Source organism: Crocodylus porosus, unplaced genomic scaffold, assembly GCF_001723895.1.
Source record: "Crocodylus porosus isolate Cpor-Errol unplaced genomic scaffold, CroPor_comp1, whole genome shotgun sequence".
NCBI lineage: Eukaryota > Metazoa > Chordata > Crocodylia > Crocodylidae > Crocodylus > Crocodylus porosus.
The window spans coordinates 162367830-162387410 of NW_017728906.1; the positions used below are offsets into that span (position 1 = coordinate 162367830).

The window sequence follows — 19581 nt, forward strand, 5'->3', positions numbered from 1 at the left end:
TCTAAAGTGAAAGAAATACAAAAAAAAGAACAGTAAAAATACAGAAAAATCCAAGCCTCCCCTGTCCACTGAAAATGTTTTAAAAGGACACAATCAGAATAAGCAACATGCTAAGTACAACTCAAACCATGGAACAGTTTATCTGCAACACAATAAACAAATATTTACCTGATGGATTCAGTATCAATGTGCACAGGAGCTATCCTCTCTAGAAGAAATTTTATCATTTCCAAGAAAGGATTTGTAGGCTGTTTGGGGTTGCCCAACTTCTTTGTAATTTCTCGCTGCAACAGCATTTCAAATAAATTATTAAACAATTCAGTTACTAAGATAGCTTGTCAAGTATTTTAAGAACTATCCTTACCACACATCCTTCAGCTTGCTTGCAAGAACATGTTGGGCTAACAAGCATTTCTAACTGACTTCTTATTTTTTCATCATCTTCCAAAACTTGTGTGAACTTCTTCATGAAATCCTGAGCCTTGCCAGGATCTGGCAGATTCCCTTTAAGTATGTAAAACAAATTAATATAATAAGAATTCCCCAAAATTACAGCAACTTAGATTTTAAATTTGCATAATGCACTAACACAAGTTTTACTTGCTCAGTAAAAGCACTGCAAAAAACATGTAAATAGATAAAGCAGACGTATCAATGTACATAACATGTCCACTTCTAGGCACTTTTCCTGTACATTCAGGTTCCCTCGCTATTCATTTGCTAATACTGTCTTTGCATTTCTCATAGGACAAAGACTACTGTTCCTTTTCAACTTTCTCTCTCTACTATTTCTGCAGACTTCCCTATTCTGCTGATAAAACTAAAAGCTGATGTAGAAGTTTTATTGACAAATATGTAACCAAGAGTATTTCTGGTTATATAAGTAGATTACTAGCAACAAAGCAAACAATGTAAATACAGAACTGAGCATAGCTGATATACAAATAATTTACAAAGTAACATGAAACCTCATCATACTATTTTAACAAAATCACTTATCTACGAGAAGTGCACATCAAACTGTAATCAATACCCTCCTTTAAACAGTAAATGAAAGATTACTGGATAAAAAAATAAATACCAATTTTTTAGCAATGACAACATTTAATATGCTACTAGAGAATTCACTTGGTACACTATTAAGAAATGAAGTAATAAGGAATTCTAGAAAAATATTGCAATGCTATCTGACAAGTTAATAAAATCCAACTCTACTCAACAGTTTGTAGGAGAACTATATCCTTATTTTGAAAACTGTAGTCTAGAACTGAAGGAAACAAAAAGTCATAAACTAACTGGGTTTTCTGCTATATTAGAAGTCAAAGATTCAGGATAAAAGCTTTATCTCCTATTCTTCCTCTATCAAAACAAAATAATCTGCCATTTTCTTCTCCAACCTTAAAGTGCGATACGCAATCACCAGCTTCTCAGAAGCATAGATTTTCAGTCTATTTCTGGTTTTTGAATGGAGGAGTCCCCACACTGACCAAATTTCTTCTGCAGCAGATAGGACCCAAAAGACAAACTGAACAATAAAGTGGGGTTGGCAGTTCCAAAAGGACAAAGGCAGGGGAGGTTCAAAACAAACAACGTAGTGAAAAAATAAGAACAGAAGTAAGTGTCTATATACAAGGAGCTTTTTAGCTACCTCAAAATGAGGAGAGAAACATACAGGCAGTGACAGGAAGGCATGTCACTAAGACCCCTGCTAGACATTAATATACTTGTGCTATTGGAATCTGTGGAATTTTATGCCTGATCCAAAAAAATGCACAACTATCACACACATAAATGTCTTTAGAACCTAACTGTGAGACTGACAGCAGACAGAGAGCCTGAGGCTGCTCCCTGCCCAAATCCCATGATTCACTGATGGTTGGGATCAGTAGTGGGGCAGCCCTGGGGTCCAAAACACTGCTACCTCATGCCCAATCCCTGAAATCATGCACAGGTCAGGGGCATGCTGGACCTGAAGGCTACCCCCTGCACCAACATGTTTCCTGCTTTGATCTTCAGAGCAAAATAGAAAATGTGTCAGAAAGGGAAGTTCATCCACTTCTTGTGCTCTGGCACTTAAACGGCTTGCTCTGTAGCCTCACATATGGGCTGCAGGGCAAGGCAAGAAATATGTTGGGTATATGGAAAGCATACTGGAACCCCATGCCCCAGTACTTTTAAATACCTTGCTCTGCTGCCCTGCTTGTTCACCATTTTATGGCACCATAAATTGCATAAATTGTTCCAATTTATCACACAATTAACTTATTAATCATGCATTAAAAGGCAATGCCTGCCAAGGGCCTAGATAATTATACCAAGGAATACCTCCTTCAGCTCCATATGGCCCAATGCAGGAAAGGGACACATAAGAGCTCAAGACAGGAGGTACCCGTCACTAAATAAAGAGGGCTACACACTATGGCCGACATTCTTAATACAGGAGAGATATGTACGGATGTCTCCCAATTGTTACAGACATGGGGACACAGGACACTTGCTCCTGCTGTCACTAGGAGATGGCAATCAAAAGGTAGGCTAATGTTTATGGGAACGCATTCCTAACTTGGACTATTTGTCAGTATTTAGATGTGGTCAACTGACATTATTTGGCCAGTCAACTGACCAGCTTGCCAATCCTAAAAGTGTCTAATTCTACAATCTGAGACTGCACTATTTCAAAGGAAGTAATACTGTCTTTATAGTTGCTGCTTTGATGACCCCTATAAAATATCAATACGTAAGTTATAATGCAACAGTTTAGAGCCTAATGTAACAAACATTTTTTTCAACAGAAAAACAAAAATACTTAGAACTGAAATAGTAGCATAAAATACTTAAGCCAACTTACTTGTAATGACCATCACTTTTGAGAATATAGCTTTACTGCTGGCATCTGTCTGCATATCACAAAAATAAAAAAATATGCTTAAAAGTGAAGATTTGATACTATATGCTTTCAATTAGAGACAGTGCAAGCTTAGTTGTCTATAGGACTGTATCATAAGTTGGGAATTAGAGCAGTGTACTGTATGTAAAAAGTAATGCAACATCAATTTAAAACCCATATTTAAAGTCAACTTAAATTCTGACAGCAACATACCTGCCTGGTATATATGCATATCTTTAGATAGAAATTTAATACCTTAACTAATAACCAAAATGTTTTATAAGCAATGAAATTGAATTATTTCTATATGAAAGGTGGGAGGGGGGTGAATATACAACTTTTTGTATTTGAGTATGATCCTAACACTTCATTCAGTGTTTTTTGTATTTGATCTTCCTGTACAGGTTAGCATATAACAGGTTCCAGCTAAGTTCACACTTCACTAATGAATGCTCAAGTTCATGCCTTAGTTGTCACTGCTTTTCAGCTGAAAGTTGTTTTGAAGGATCTGGGAAAGTGGAATCCTGTTTTCAAGTCTTCCACTTGGACAGCAATGTAACTGGAAAACCACTAACCAAAGAGCAACCACAGTAAGACTGAAACTTCAAGCATTTTGGAGATCTATGCTACCAATCTTTCAATCAAACAGTTACAACCTCCTACTAAACTGTCCCAGTACCTGCTCATAAGCCTACCAGGTAAGACAGATAAAAATGCACATATAGTATCAGAAAAAGAAGTTTAAGATTACTGTTTACTGCTGACTCAAATGAGTAAATTTCAGAATCCAGTAGCCCACACCAGGAATTAGGCCTCCTTTGTTAGGCATGGGAATTCAGTATGGAAAAAAAAAAAAGAATGTCTCAAATTCATTCACATACAAAGCCAACAGGCTATGGCTATTAGAAGTCCTCTATAACATTTTCCCCCTTGGCCCTACCACCGCAGACTGAGTTTCTAGAGCTACTCATTTACCAAAAAAAAAAGCAACATGCCAATGGACTTTTCCCTCCAGATGTCACTCCTGTAGGTAGAAAGAGGAGCATTTTTCCCCTCTGTGTTATACTCTAGGAGGCTCTACAGTTTGGGAATTTCCCCTAAACATTTACTTGCGACATTTTAAACACAAGAAAAGTAATCACAAAAATACTAAGGAATACCTCCATCTGCAAGAGGGGATAATGCTTATCTTGAAAAATGTTAAGATCTATGAATGAAAATAAGTAATTTCAGGACATAATTTAACTATCAGACTGTCTGGAGTTGCTGCAGATTCTCAAGAGGACTACAAAAATCTGGATTTACAAATAGATTTTTCCTATTTTTATTCATTCTCAAAAATAACAAATCCACTGGATCCTTAATCAAACAAGGATTACTCTCCTGCAACGTGACCGCTTCCAGCACTCCTATGTCACTCTGCTAAGACTTATTTAGAAAACATGGAAAAGATATGCAAGAAGACTCAAAACACTGTCTTATAAATCTATTCACTGACACTCTGACTAAATTTCAAGTGTGAAAGTCATGACTACTTATGAGCTTTAATGAATCTAGGAAGATGTTTTGCTTTGGAGATAAACAGCACAATTACCATTAATCTGATCATTTTTGCCCCTGTTAAGGAAGTAATTGTTCCTTGGATAAAAGTAATAGCCAGAGTAAACAAGCCAAAAAAATAAATAAAAATCCACTGTGGACACCTCAAAAAAAGTTTAAAATAGCTAAAAATAAGGCTTACCCTAAGAAAAAATGGTGCAAATGAGATATTTAAACAGGTGAAACAAATATCTGAGCTTTATTCTTAAAAGGTCCTCACCAAGGAACATAAGCCTAAAAAGGGCAAGACAGAGCTCAGGGTCTGCTTATGTGAAATCTGAAACCTATTAATGGAGAGAGAGGATAACTTGAAGCAAGAGAAATCATACCCAAATTTCATTATTAGAGGAAAATTCTTATAATTAAAACAAGAGGTTCTTTTCAAGCCATACAAGCTCTGGAGCCAAAAGAATGTCTCTATTCACTATGATTATTTTGAAACTGTCCATGTAAACCGGTGTAATTTTAAAAGGGAATGCCTTTCAGCCTCTAATTAGCCAGAGAAGTTTCTTAATTTCACATTTGACTTGGCCAGAAGCTATGGGAAGGGGGCTGAAGAATCTTATATTCTTCTATTTGCCTACCAATATGCCCAGACTCATGCCAGCATTGTAAGAGTTAAGGCTCCAGGTAAATTTTTTTTAAACTTCTTTTAACATACATTAAACTAGAAGAAATCTGAAGAAGATGAAGGTTCCAGAGCTGAGAATAACTCAAACCATTTAGGGTCTTAGTTGACAAAACCAGCACGCTGCAACGTGCTCAAAAACCTGTAAGGAACCAGTGTAGACTGGAGCATTGGACTTATGTGCTCCTGGCAACCCACCCCTGTCAGAAAGCTATCATCATTTGCATCATCTGCAACTTCCAAATACTTTAAGGGCAGTCCTACTTAGAGCACATTACAGTAGAAGGCCTGAAAGATACAAAGGCATGGATGATGGTGGCCAGATCTGAATCTGAAAGACGCAGATGCAGCCTTGTCTCCAGACAGAGCTGGTGAAAGGCATTCCTAGCCACTGCTGCCACCTGAAGATCCAAGCGCAGCAGACAATCCAGGAACATTCCTAGGCTGCAAACCTCAGTAACAAAGAGAACTGAAACCCAACCAGAGATGCATGTTATAACCTAAGTCGCGTGGTTTGGCTACCACCATGAGAATTTGCTTTATGTCTATTTGAATCTCTCCAGAGCTGCAATTTCCTTAAATCTTCCATCCTACTGGAGCAGAGATATTTGCTCAAACCAAAAACATGGGACATCTGGTTGCTGCTCTTCTTTCAAAGCAGGCAAGTTGATAGTCTGTTACTTGAAACAATAGACATTTACAGCTTGAAAGCCCTCTTCACACCTGTCCTAAGATACGGAATCACCCAACTCATAGGTTTCCTCACAAAATGAGATCAAGGCACTCTTTCTTTCTAGGAAATTTATTATGGCATTCACATTAAGTAATCACAGAATCATACAAGAGAAGCTGAAAAACTAGAGAAATAGTTAATTATGTTTTGGGCCTTCAGAGCAGCATGGTGCTCTTAAACCTATGTCCCTGGAATGAATTACAATTAAAAATCAAACACAAGTTCTCCTCCCAGTACTTACCAAGTACTTAAAGTACTTGAATGGGACAATGACCTTGCTCTTCTGTAAGATCCCAAGATAAAAACATTTATCCAACAAGAAATCCTACATCTGTTTTTACCCAAACATAGAAAACTCTGTACCTGGTGTCAAAAGACAAAAGAGAGGTCGTGGAATCTCTATTCTTGGAGATTTTTAAGACCTGGCTAAACATAGCCTTGGCTGGGATGATACAGTTGGGAAGGTCCTGCTTTGAGCAGGGGTTGGACTAGATGATCTCCTGAAGTCCTTTCCAACCCTAATTTTCTGTGATTCTATGACTAAATTGATGGGACTGATTCTAGGTTTTGTTCATACTTAAAAAGATTTTCTTCTATTATTTGAAAACCACATTTTGCAGAATAGTTCTAATTTTGAAGAATCAAAGCGAAATGGATAAAATCCTTTTGATTCAACTGCTATATTGAATGAACAGCAAAAAGAACATAAACATTAAAAAGCTTAATTTATTTTATTATTACATTATTTAAGTAGTGATTATTAATAGTTAGGAAAATAGTTTATTCTGTCACTGTTCCTTTCATATTTTTCTACGTAAGTTTTGATAATGCCAGGCATTCACATTTGCAACTGAATGAACATTTGCAATAATAATTGGAAAAAATAAACTTATAAAGAGAGGAGTATATTATATGCAAATATTGTATACATTTGGTCATAAATCAAAATTATATCTGGAGAAGAATGCCTTGCATTCCAAAGCTTGTCTTTCTTTATACCAACTATCCGCTAACTCGCAAATACCCCTCCGCCCAAAAGAAATGCATGATGCTATATCAAAGATAGCCAGCAAATGGATTTTATTTAGCTTCCAAAAACACTTTGTTTCTCTTGCTCAGAATAAGAAATGTCAGTCAATGGTAATTGTTTGAGATCAGTGGTTTTCAAACTGTGTTCTGTGGACCCCTGGGGTTCTGCGAGAAGTCATCAGGGGGTCTGAAAAGAGAAGGGGGGTAATGATGGAGCAGGCCGGGTGGCCGCGTGCCACCCTTGGCAGACCAGATTGCCTGGCTTCACATTAGTCTTCAGAATAGAGTAGGGGTGCTGAGACAGAAGTTATATATGAAATTGTATATGAAAAGGTTCCGTGACTTTAGGAAGTTTGAAAGCTACTGTTCTAGAACCAAACCTAAGTTTGTTCGGTTAGTAAATCACAGATTCTATAAACACATAAAGTAACTCAAAGATCAAACTTACTTTGGGCTGTTTAATTAAGTCAACCAAGTCCTTAACCTGGTGTCGTAGCAGATTTTGACATTTCCACATTTCATTCAATGCTCTGAAGTGAAAAAAAAGCAGTTAACAAATGCTACTGGGTAACGTATTATTAACCTGTAACACATAAAAAGCCTTCAACTGCAGTTGACTTCAGAACCTGAAAGGCAATCAGCACCTTAAGTTTCACTGCACACCTAGACATAGATTTAAAATGTTTCCTAATAGAAAAGTAAGGAATTTAAATGTTCAATTTTTAATTTAAAAAAAACACAAAAAAAAGCTTTCATTGGTATTGGATTGAAGTGAATTTCCTATTATTTTCACTGACACAGGACAGTGAAATTTACATGTGTGAACTATAAAGAGCTCATCTATCCCAATCGCATTCCAACATACATTACAAAACACAACAGTTCACTGGTAAAATGCAATTATCTTCTTTACTAATCTTATTTACAAGATTAACAATTTCAGATTGTGCAATTTTTAAGGCGAATCCTAGGCACACTATAAAAGTTAAAAAATTCAAACCTTTGCACAGGCTAATCTACATTTTTAAATAAAGTCTCCCACAGGAAGACCATAATCCATAAAATGTCTTCCAGCTCCAAGTTAAAGTTTGTTCTTTTCAACTTCTAAATACATTTAGATACAGATTTTGAAATACGCAACTGCTATACTATAGAATAACAACAGCAGTTGCAGAACACAAGTTTTTCTCTTGTTCTTGCCCCCAGGTAACTACTGGAGGGAGGTAGGGAGCTTTTGTTCTTAAAGTCATAACTTATTTTCAGTCCAAGTTTTAAGATGCATGTCAAAACATTTCAACTTAAACCACAGAGAATTATTTTACTGTAATGCTAAACTTAGCTACCTAAAAATTGCTCTTGATTAATCTAAAGATATATTATAGCGCTGCAGCACTAACCAGAGGACAATGTGGCGAATACAGAAGCTAGAAGCATCAACTTCTGCAGCATCTCAAAGCATTCGTTTGAAAAAACATGTACCCCTCAGAATGGTTAAACAAAACAAAACAAAAAAACCACACTGCCAAAGGTGATCCAGATTTAAACACATAAAGAACAGTATTTACTTGAATACAAGGCAATTTTCCCCCTGCCCCTCATTCAGCATGGGAAAAAGGTTGCTCATCTGACATTTGCATACAAGGAAACCTCATTAACAGAGATCCATGTTTTCCGTTTCCCCACAGGAAAACAGAGTAAACTGCAGATTTTACCTTTTACAGGAGGCAAATGCAGATTTCTCATTTTACCAGAGAAGCCCACAGATTTTGCAGTTTTGTGATGAGTCCCCTGCAGACTGGCAAAGTTCCAGCCTGCAGGGGCTGGGAGGGAGCAGGCAGAGGGCAGTCAGGCTATGAAGCTGATTAAATGCAGCCAACACTGAGCATGACTGTAAAACACATGCTCATACTGAGGGTGAATATAGCCCCTAAAAAAAAAAAAAAGGAAAAAGGCAGCTGCATCGACCTAGCAGTACTGCAATACCAGACCAGCACTTGGAGAGGCAGAAGAAACCTAAGCCATCCTACCAAAAAATGATGGAAACCTTTTTTTTTTTCTTTTTCTGTTTTTTTTGCACCGGTCCTGGAAGCACTGCAATACCAGGTCAATGCATGGAGTGGATGGAGCACGCTCCAATTCCACCAACCAATACCAAAAAGAATCTGCTCAATATAGACCTCCTATGGAGGACATAACAGAGACAATTACCCTGGGGAGCCTGCCTACCCCCTTCCGGATCACGGTATCAGCTACTACAAAGACAGGTTAATGGAGCCCCTCTGAACAAAATGCACAGCAGTAGCACCCATCAGGCACAGTCCCCCCCAGCACCGACAATTTTTAGGTCATGGTGACCCATTACTGCATACATTTTTACCTCCTCTTCACTCCCACAGCTGAGCTGTGCCTTTCTTTCCCATTTCCAATAATTCCTGTTTCTTCACCACCCTTACATGTCTGGCAAACATCACCAAATGGGTTCCCCAAATAGTTTACCAAGAATCCCTCTGTTGTCCCCTCTCTCAGCCTGTCATATATAATTAACATGGCCCCACCCTGTATGAGGGAAAACTGGATCATGCTGAGTAGCGCTGAGGTGTGGGGTCATCATGGCTTGAAATGCTATTGACTCTGCTGAGGCACAGCCCAAATAACTACAGGGTAAATCAGCCTTCTGAATTTGGACTTGTAACACACAGCTTGTACTATACATAAAGTACATACAAAAACGCTGCTTAAAAGTGTTTTTATGGAGTACCCAAGCTAAAAATTGCAGCCGGTTTCAAAAGAGGTAAGCTGCATCAATTCTGGATGAACTAAGTCTATGGGTACTATATGCAAATTACTACAGTTAGGTTTATTTCAAGGTCAGTTGTTTTCAAATTTGCTCATTTCCATGTGATCCAGGAGAGCAGGATCTGATCACATGGAGGGGGTAAAGGGGCTGCAAGGGAAAAGTTGGGGGGAGGGGCAGAGGGAAAGGGTGCTGCCTGACCCCCATATTTATTTTCCCTGCTGTAGCAGTGGGCAAGGGACAAATTCAAGCCAAACCTCCAATCATCAGAGCCTATACCTGGAAAACTATAACGCATTTATCAATGTTACATATACAGAATCTAATTATTAAGGGAGTCATCTTACAATCAGGGTCATCTTATAGTCAAGAAAATACAGTGCTATTCTTCCAGAGGCTGCAGACTCGCCACACTGACAACTAGGAGCAGAGTGAATTTAACAAGACTGGGTCAAATTCTGAACACTGGAGACAGCAGTAAAACTACTATTAATCATGTCAAATTTATGCTTCTCTTGAAAGAGCTATAAAAATCATAAGACCTAAGAACTCCAGTTTATAAGACAGCTGCAGCCAAAGTAAATGTTGTAGGGATGAACAAAAACAACCTTCCCCACTCTCTCCCCTTTGAGGAACCAGAGGCGGGGGAGGAAGAGGCAGCAGAAGTAGAACATTGGGGAACAATCTGCCAAGTATAAAACAAGGACCAAAACCCTTCTAAAAGCCTGTGGTACTTCCTCCTTCCCAGAGGCTATGGAGATTTTCATTTAGAAGCAGAATGTATTTCCACTACTACTGTGACAAGGTTTTGTTCTGCTGTTAGTATGTATCCTGATTTTTCTCCTAAGCCCCAAGTGAATGCTATCTTAACTGATACAGTATGACAAGATTTTTCCACTATGAACTGATCTAGATATACTTTTTGCAGAAAACTAATGGAATACAGTGGTTACATTTTCTATTAACAGTTTCTTAAAAAGAGACATCTTACAAAAAGCGAAACTCAAAAGATTAACTGACTTGCCTAAAGCCACAAAATTCAGAGGCAGAAGAGACTACACAAACTCAAATCTCCTTCTTCCCAGTTCAGTGCCGACTCCCCAGTCAGCAGACACCTATTCAGGTTTGTTAGGATTACTATATTTAAAATTCTTTTAAGTAACTATAAAGCTTAAAAATATTATCTGAAAACATACTTCACAGCATTTGAGTCCAGTGTTGCATAAAGGTAATACAAACATTTCATTCGTTCATTTGTTTCCAAATTGTGTGGGACCATATACTGCGCAAAGATGCGTTCAACAAGCAATCTGAAAAAGAACATTCAGAAAGAACTTTAGATATAAAACAGCAAGGTGCACTTACAGGTAAATTACTATACATTCATCCAAAAAAATTCCCCAAACTATTCAGCTATTGTAAAGTTTGAACATAAAATCAGGCCTTGGTTAGGAATTCATGATCTCAAGCTGAACTTGAGATCATGCAGCAGAACTAAAAAATGACTCTATTAACACAATACCACACAAAAGATTATGCAAGGGTAAGTACTTGAAAATTATCTTAACTCAGAAGCAAGGAATTAAGGCTGAAGGGAAGTAACTAGAGAAGTTGCTCAAGGATCAGGCTTTGGGCTGATGTTTAATATTTTCATTAATTACCTTAGCAGAAAAACCCCAGGCTTGTACTAATGAAAACTGCTGATATTACAAAGCTAGAAAGGCATCAACAACACAAAAGACTAGGCCACTGTGCAAGACTGTCTGGTTGATCCTGATGACTAGGGTTTACAGAAAAGGGGTAAAATTCTATAGTATAAAATTCCAGGCCATGCACAGAGCATTGAAAAATGAGTTACAGTAAGTTGCAAGGAAACTTAGTAGTTGGAAATGACTTGAGAAGGACATGTATGACCTAATTGATCATAGGATGCTTACAAGCTGCAAATGTTATGTAGCCATAGGATGATACACTGCTTACAGACATTAAAAAACAAAACAAAAAAATGGTGCTTTCCTTTAAAAACTCAGCATGCTCCCACTCTGAGCACGGTACATGCCCAGAAGTGGTATAGCGTTAGTTGGACCCAGCTCATTCAATGTCTGTATAGATCAGGTACTTTAGTGGGACTTTTTTGGTGCTTTTATCTAATAGCTGATTGAATCTGGTTTAGATAAAAGCGCCAAAAAGTCCCACAGAAGCACCTGATCTACAGACACTTCGGAGCTGGGTCAAACTAACATGCTGCTACTTCTGATAAACCGTTTTTTTTAAGCATCTGTAAGCAGCCATCACTTGTAGGGCTGGAAATGACCTCATGAAGTCATCTAGTCCAGTGCCCTGCTCAAGGCAGGATCATCCCTGACTAAACCATCTCAAATCAAGCATCTGAAAATTTCAAGAGATGGAGAATCTACAGCTTCCTTACGCAGCCTGTTCCAATGCTTGACAACCCTCACAGTCAGAATGTTCCTCCTAGTCTCCAACCCAAATTTCCTCTGTTGCAGCTCTAAGTTATTGCTCCTAGTTCTATCCCGTACAATCACAGAGAAAAGGAAATCTCCAACCTCTGCATGCTTGCGCTTCAGGTGTTTCAGATTTGTCAAATTCCCCTTAGTCTTCTCTTCTTCAGACTAAATAAACCTAGCCCTCTCAGTCTTTCCTCATACATCATGTTTCCCACACCTCTAGTCATTTCGGCTGGTCTCTGCCAGACTCTCTGCAATCTGTCCGCATGAGTCTTGAAGTGCAGGGCCCAAGCAGTACTCAGTACTCCAGGTGAAGCCACACAAATGCCAACTAGATCTGAGGAATTGCTTCCCAAGATTTGCAAGTGATACTCCTATTAATATAACCCAGGATGTTCGTGGCTGTAACAGCTGCCAGAGCTCTGCTTTTCCCCAGAGAGGGAGGGGCAAGGTGCAGTCTTCAGCTCATAGGTTTAATCCTTTCACAGCCACTCCCATAGCAGCAATACGTTTGCTGAGCAGCCAAAACTTGCTGTCGATTCAGCAGTGGCTACAAGAGGGTTAAAACTGCAATTTTCAGGATTCAGCCATGCTGTCAGGATGCCTTGTGGTTAGGATGCAGTCATGATTCTAGAACATTTTTGTTCTTTTGACTAGCATGGATAAAACATGCTCGTTTCTGTAAATAATGGCACACAAGGGAGCAATGTAGCTGCATTATGTCCAACTGCAATTAATTCTCTATCCCTAATAATTAAGTACCTATTTGCAGCTGGATTGACTGGCATCAAGCCTTCAGACCAAAGCTCAAACTCATGCATCTGAAGGAAGAAAACTTAAGAACTCAGTCACCATGCTTTTTTGACTATATGGACAGGACTGTCCAGCTGGAGGCCTGCAGGCCACATTCAGCCTGGGAGGGATTAACACACAGGCCCCTGACTCCCATCTGGTCAGTGCTGCCCCCTCATTGTTCCAACTGTTATGGCAGCAGCAGCTGGAGTCTTTGAGGCAAAACAGCACAGCAGGAAGCCATGTGAGCTTGCTGCCCCACACTGCAGTGGGTAGCACTAGCAAGGGAAAGTTGGGTGGGGGGCTTGGGCTGCTCACAACAGGCAGGAACAGAACCAGCATGTGTGATAGTGGCAGCAAAGCTGGAGGGTCACATGGAAGTGGCAGTGGGGGGCTCATGCAGTGGGAGTCCTGGGAAGTAAATGCAGCCTATGCCCACAACCTATACAGCCCTCAGCTGCTCTGAAGTTGGACAGCCCTGCAATACTGCACATTTTTAAACATTTCCATAAATCATTTGGGTCTACAGGTTTATAAACAGATGCAATACATAAACTGAATAAATTCAATGAGGAAAGTAACTTTCTGTAGGGTAATTAGAGATAAGCATGTGAGACCAAAAATAGTAGTTGAGACCAATTCCCTTCTACTGAAGCAATACTAAAATCCATAAAAGTACTCTGAACGTAATCCTACCACAGCTTTCATGAATATTTCTGGGTTTTAAAATCAAACAAAGCACAACTTGGTTCCATCCATTTTAACTTAGGTTGATCTACAATTTACTAGATAATAGAACTATGAAATTTTCTTTTTGTAACTGTCGGTCACGGTGTACATATTCAGGTTAATTAATTTGAATAGAAAAGCCTCTAATCTTCAAAATTTAGTAAAACTGACCTACCGATCATCAATACTGTTTTGGTAATATATATGCAGCAGTTTGTCCTTGATCCATGAAATCTGTTTTGCAGCTTCTTTCCCTGCTTCTGACTGTAACGAATATTTCTTGTATATTTGAGCAAGTCCCATCATAGCTTCTTTTCTCACTCTCCACTAAAAAAAAAAAAAAAAATTGTATTTTTAAAACTTAAAAGTTGCTCTAACATAAATTTTAGATTAGTAATTCCTGTTTTTTCATTCTCTTCAAAACTGAAATGGCAATTTTAATTGGGAAAACATTAACTAAAAAAAACAACACCAAAAACCCACTTTACTGAATTTCGCTACGTTTACTACATGGAAAAATATTTATATTTATTATTCTATTAGCTGCTACCAACACTTTCAATATCATCCATAGCTAGAAGGCAAATAAAATCAGCTACATAGCAAATGACAAATCCTCTGGAACTGGAACAATCATATTTTTACTACCAAAGTATTTTTCCCTGAGATCTATATTGTATGCCTACCATTATTTTGTCTGCAACAGGGGAAAACATGCCATCAAATAAAATAAAATAAAATCAGAGAAGGCTAAAATGGCAATTGTTAAGTTTGCCTTTAGAATCCTTACTGTAAGTGATACAGGGTATATGAGCACACTCTATAACAGGGGTTCTCAACCTTCTTCTTCCCAATCCCACCCCCCCACAGTATGTAAAAACTCTGCAATCCATCTTTGTCACAACTGCTTGGCTGCCCAGCTGTACCCTCAGGGCACCAGGTGCAGTTGGCAGGGAACCCCGGGGCTCCACTCACCTGAGCAGCATCAGCGTGGAGCATTACCCACCCCCCGCACAAGATGGGGACTGTGGAGCTGGAACCACCTGCACCCCTTTCTCAAGACTTGCCTCAGCCCCAGGACTGAAGCAGCTCCTCCCTGCACCCGGCCAGGCAGACCCCCTGAAACCTCAAATGAGCACCCACTCTTTAACACTCAAGGGGCACTGTTACACTTACTCGGGGGAGTGCCACACTTTAATTAGAGCAGCTCCAAGAGCTGTTCTAATTAAAGCACTGCAGCATCTCATGCATCAGCATCCCCGCGCTTCAAAATGGCAGTGGGGGCACTTGCACTAAAGCTTTAGTTCAAGTGACCCCACTGCCATTTTGAAGCACAGGGACACTGATACACAAGACGTGGAAGGCTGATGGAGTTCAGCAATTACCACGCTCCAGCAAACTTGATTCATCGAATCTGCTCCACCACACTGTAATTACAGCGCATTGGAGTGACATCCTCATTCATGTACGGACATTCAAGGACAGGAGGGAAAAGACTAAGTGAATATAGGCAACCCCTGCTTAATGCTATTTCACTTTAACGCTCATTTTATATTGATACCTGATTCTACTTAGTGCTCAGTGTGTTTTAACAATTGCAGTCTCCATCTTGGGTCATTAAAAACACTTGTGGTCACCATTTTGGATAGTCAAAAACTTTTGGTTTCACTTAATTCTTGTTTCGCTTAAACACACTTTTTTTCACAAACCAATTAGAAACGCTAAGCAGGGGTTGCCTGTATGCTGCAAAAGCTGAAAGGAGGTAGAGTTTTCCCTAGTTCTCTGAGAAACACACTTCAGTGTCACCATATATTTTCAGCCATCAGGCAATGAAAAGTATCCTTTTATTCTATTTTACTTCGTTGTTATACTTTACAATAATACAAAAATATTGTCATCATTTGGAATTCTTATTTAACTTCAACAATTCTTTACACATTTTTTAGTTTTTATAAACTGTTCACACATAAATACTTATATTAGCTTCTTGACAAAGCATGCTTTTCCTGTAAGAAAGGATACCAAATATGATATTTGAAATTAAACTTGTTATAATTAACCACTACTAGTACTACTGAATGTCTCACCCGTTTGTCTAGTGTCCTCTCTCTCACAAAATTAAGTAGATGATCATTGACAAGCAAAAGATCTTTTTTAGCAGCAGTCACTATGGATACAATAACATCATGCCTAATGGCTTCTTCTGGGTCATGTGACCTTACTTTAAGATATTCTGAAAGAAAAAAATAAAACCACATTATAATTAAAATGAAATATTTATACAGCTTTAACATGTTTAAATAGCTAAAGCCTGGTTAATTATTTTAGAAACACAACTAAAAGACAGACATTTCACACTTTCAAATATCAAGTGCAGAGTCACTACATTTCTCATTAGGCTGGATTAGATATAGATGTTAGTTAAATAACTAGTTTTTTGTTCAGGCTATACGTGCATTGATAATTTGGTTAGATTTCAGAGTAAAATCTCAGTAAATTAAGAAACAAAAATATCTTCCTGAATTCAGTCTCTCTAACTGATTGTGATTGGTCCCCGTTATCATTATCCCCCATCCTCTATTCTTTTACACAGTGTAAGACTTCTGCTTCTAGGACTGTCTAAATAGTTTTAGGCAGCCATAAAACTACAAACACAAATAGAGGATACCATTAATTTTTTGCTTTTTTCTTTTAGTACAACATTTACTCGAATCTAAGACAACCTTGAATTTAAGACGACCCTCCCAAAATTAAATTCTATACATGGAAAATATATAAATGTTACAATTTTCCATGAGCAAAATCTAATTATTAGAGAGTTATATTAATCCCCCACCACCACTGCAAGGGGCAGGTAGTATGGGATGTCAAACAGATGGCAAGCTGCTTGTGCCTCCTTCAGCCTCCACCTCTGCTCCCCCTCCTGCCCCATCCCAGTTCAATCTCCCTGTCTCCCATGTTCCTCTGCTCCCTTCCTCTCCCATTTCTCCTTCAACTTCTGCTCCCCCCTTCCTCCATGCAGCAGGCTCTGTCCCTGTTCTGATCTGAGGCATGGTGTACCGCCCCAGACCAGCCCCTGCAGCAGCTGTGCAGGCTGCAGACCACTGCTGTGAAGCCCAGCTGGGGACATACTCTGTGCCTCATGCAGCAATACAGATGGAGCCAGCTAACACAGAGCAAAACTAAGGAGGAGAGGAAGAGGGACAAGCAGGGGAGCAGAGACTGCATGAGGGGGAGGGGAGAAATGTTGGGGTGCAGAAGCAGTGAGGAAGAGGGAGAAGGGGGGCAGGAAACAGCTGCAGTTACAGCCCCAACCCTGGGTAGGGGCCAGAGCCCAAGCCACAGCAGCTGCCTGCCCCACCGCTACTCTTGTACTTGATTTTTTAAGACAAGGGTCTTCCCTCCCCCCGGATTAAATGAGGGGACACCATCTTAGAATCAAGTAAATACAGTATATACATTTAAAATTAATTTCTCCTCCTCCTTCATATCAGTAATTTATAAGAACACTTTTCTACAATTGCTTAGAGCAGCAGTGTTCACTCACAGGCCAGATGAGTGGCACGTGGCTTGTCTGTGGGCCCAATCACACCCCGGGGCCTGGAACCATACTGTACAGTCCCCCATGCACCTTATTTGGGTCCTGGGGCTCATTGCTGTTCCTGTCCAGACCTGCATGCTAGGATCAGATGCTGGATCCAATGCACAAGGACTTGGGGATCATCACAGGTCCAGAGATTTGGCAGCAGAGAAGTACCACCACTGCTCCACCACCAAATTTCTAGGCCCAGGGGAAGCCCTAAGGTCCAGATGACACAGCACTGCAGGTTAAAGTTTAAGCACCCCTGGCTTAGAGAATCAATAGTGAAATTAGAGTCACAGAACGAAGTTTGTGCAAGGCTAATAGTTGCTACAAATAATTATATTCACCTCACTCTTTAATGATCATAAAAACATAAGTTGTGCCATCACAAAATTCCCAACGCAATCACCACTGGTATTTAGCAGAAACACCAATTACATCTAGAAGTAAAGTTCAAACTCATACCCACACAAGTTTTAAAACTAAAATGCCAATTAATAGACAAACTTGTTTTTAAAAAAAACAATTTTCAGCCAAATAATTCTTAAGTCATCTTTAAGTACAGCACACAGTAACAAAACAAAAACTCAACAGGGACATATCATTCAAAGAGTTCTATTCTAGAATTAAGTGAGGAGTTTAGAAATTTTTCAGGGACTTAGGCTCAACCAAATAAAAATCCAATCAAAAAGTGACTGCTCTCCATATATCAATGCTTAATGTTCTAGACCAGAAAGTCTGGTACCAGCAGAGCAGGAAAAAACTTCCAACACATGCTTCTGATACAAGTGAAAGAATGTAATGACCACCCTTTCTGTTAGAAAAGGGCTACAAAGATTTTACAAAAATTTTGGCTAGAGGCTTTAACTATATTAATACTTCCACATTTAAAATGCTTCATAATACACTCTGTGAAAAATGTGCAAGGAGTACTGATCATATACTGTTAAATAAATAAAAAATAAGTAAACTGGACCACACTCTTCATGTTCACTGGCTTTCATTTTTACATTCTTTGTAAAAAGTACTTTATTTCAAAACCTCATTTTCCCAAATCCTGTGAAACCACAACAGTGGCCAGATACCTGATTCCACTATGTATAATCCTGCAGAACACATGCATGCTTTTTAATATTTTAAACTTTGTAATAAATTAGTACCTGTTAAATCTTTTGCTAGATCTGGATGGTTCATAAGGCAGTGGCTAGCAAATTTCACACACTCAAGCCGGATAGGTACATGGATATCATTAAACCTGTTTTAAAACAAAAACAACCATATTTAATTATAACAAAATGAAACCATCTTGCACTTATAAGTTTTAAATTATTTTATTTCACTTCCATCAAAGTTCTTTACTTATTTCTATACATAAAGTACCAAAGTTGTAATAGTCTAATACTATGTTCAAAACAAGGGAGGGTCATTTCCATATTTCTGCTTAGATTAGCACCATCCCATTTTCTTTCCCCACATATTAAAATACAGCTCTGCATGTCTGAATCTATTTCTAAGGGTTGTGAGTTGTGATAAGGAGGCCAAAACAGGATTCGACTACAAGGTTTTTGGACATTAATTAAAGCAAAAGTACTCCAGAAACTGCTCTCTCCTTTTATATTTAGCTTGGGGATGAAGAAACAACCTGCTTAAAAGGAATTATAACAAGCAGTTGCTTTTCTAGCATTTGTTCCTTCCACAACACCCTCCTCTCCACCCCACTGCTTAATTACACCTAGGAAATATTTTGGAAATGCTTCTCTCTTTTTTTTTTTTTTTTTTTTAAATATACGGATACATGTATAAGAGATGCCCTTAATTTCACTGTGATAATATAACCAGTCTTGAAAGACCTTAAAAAATGCCTGTATGTGTGTACCTAATTTATCTGCCAAATCCTAAGAGACATATCCTTCCCTGAAGTGCACGTAAAACTTCCGTGACCACAAAACTCCAGTTACTGATGGGGGAAGAATCTATGCATTACTTTGAAAAACATACACAAATGGAGTGCCTACTTCTGGAGCAATGATACTAATACTACACCCATTTTGCCATAATTTCTGGTATCCCAATTCAGTCATTCCAAACAACCTGTTCCTTCTTACACTGAAAAACATCATAAGGGAACACTAATAGATCTCAATGGGCACATCTACCCATTTGTTAATGAGCTTTTGCACTGCGCATTAAGTTTAGTACCTCTAATATGAGGTACCACCATAAAGGCGCATTAGACTGTCCTAATGCACAGTAGCAAAAGCAAACACTTTTTAGTGATGCTTACAGCACAACAGCCTATTCTACTGCACAGTAGCATATTAGCGCATTTTATGTGCCAC

The 19581-nt window shown here is 38.8% G+C and overlaps 1 protein-coding gene across 3 annotated transcripts in view; it reads right to left on the reverse strand.

Annotated features, from left to right (window-relative positions):
• Window positions 1-19581, reverse strand: part of PDS5B (PDS5 cohesin associated factor B) — a 156675-nt gene that overhangs the window by 63698 nt on the left and 73396 nt on the right. For all 3 annotated transcript variants that reach the window (XM_019530089.1, XM_019530090.1, XM_019530088.1), the window contains exons 10-17: window positions 18403-18497; window positions 15747-15892; window positions 13835-13986; window positions 10867-10980; window positions 7325-7406; window positions 2849-2897; window positions 365-504; window positions 169-284 (exon numbers count right to left, since the gene is read on the reverse strand). In XM_019530089.1, coding sequence (XP_019385634.1) covers window positions 169-284; window positions 365-504; window positions 2849-2897; window positions 7325-7406; window positions 10867-10980; window positions 13835-13986; window positions 15747-15892; window positions 18403-18497 — 894 coding nt within the window. The remainder of the gene's footprint in view (window positions 1-168; window positions 285-364; window positions 505-2848; window positions 2898-7324; window positions 7407-10866; window positions 10981-13834; window positions 13987-15746; window positions 15893-18402; window positions 18498-19581) is intronic.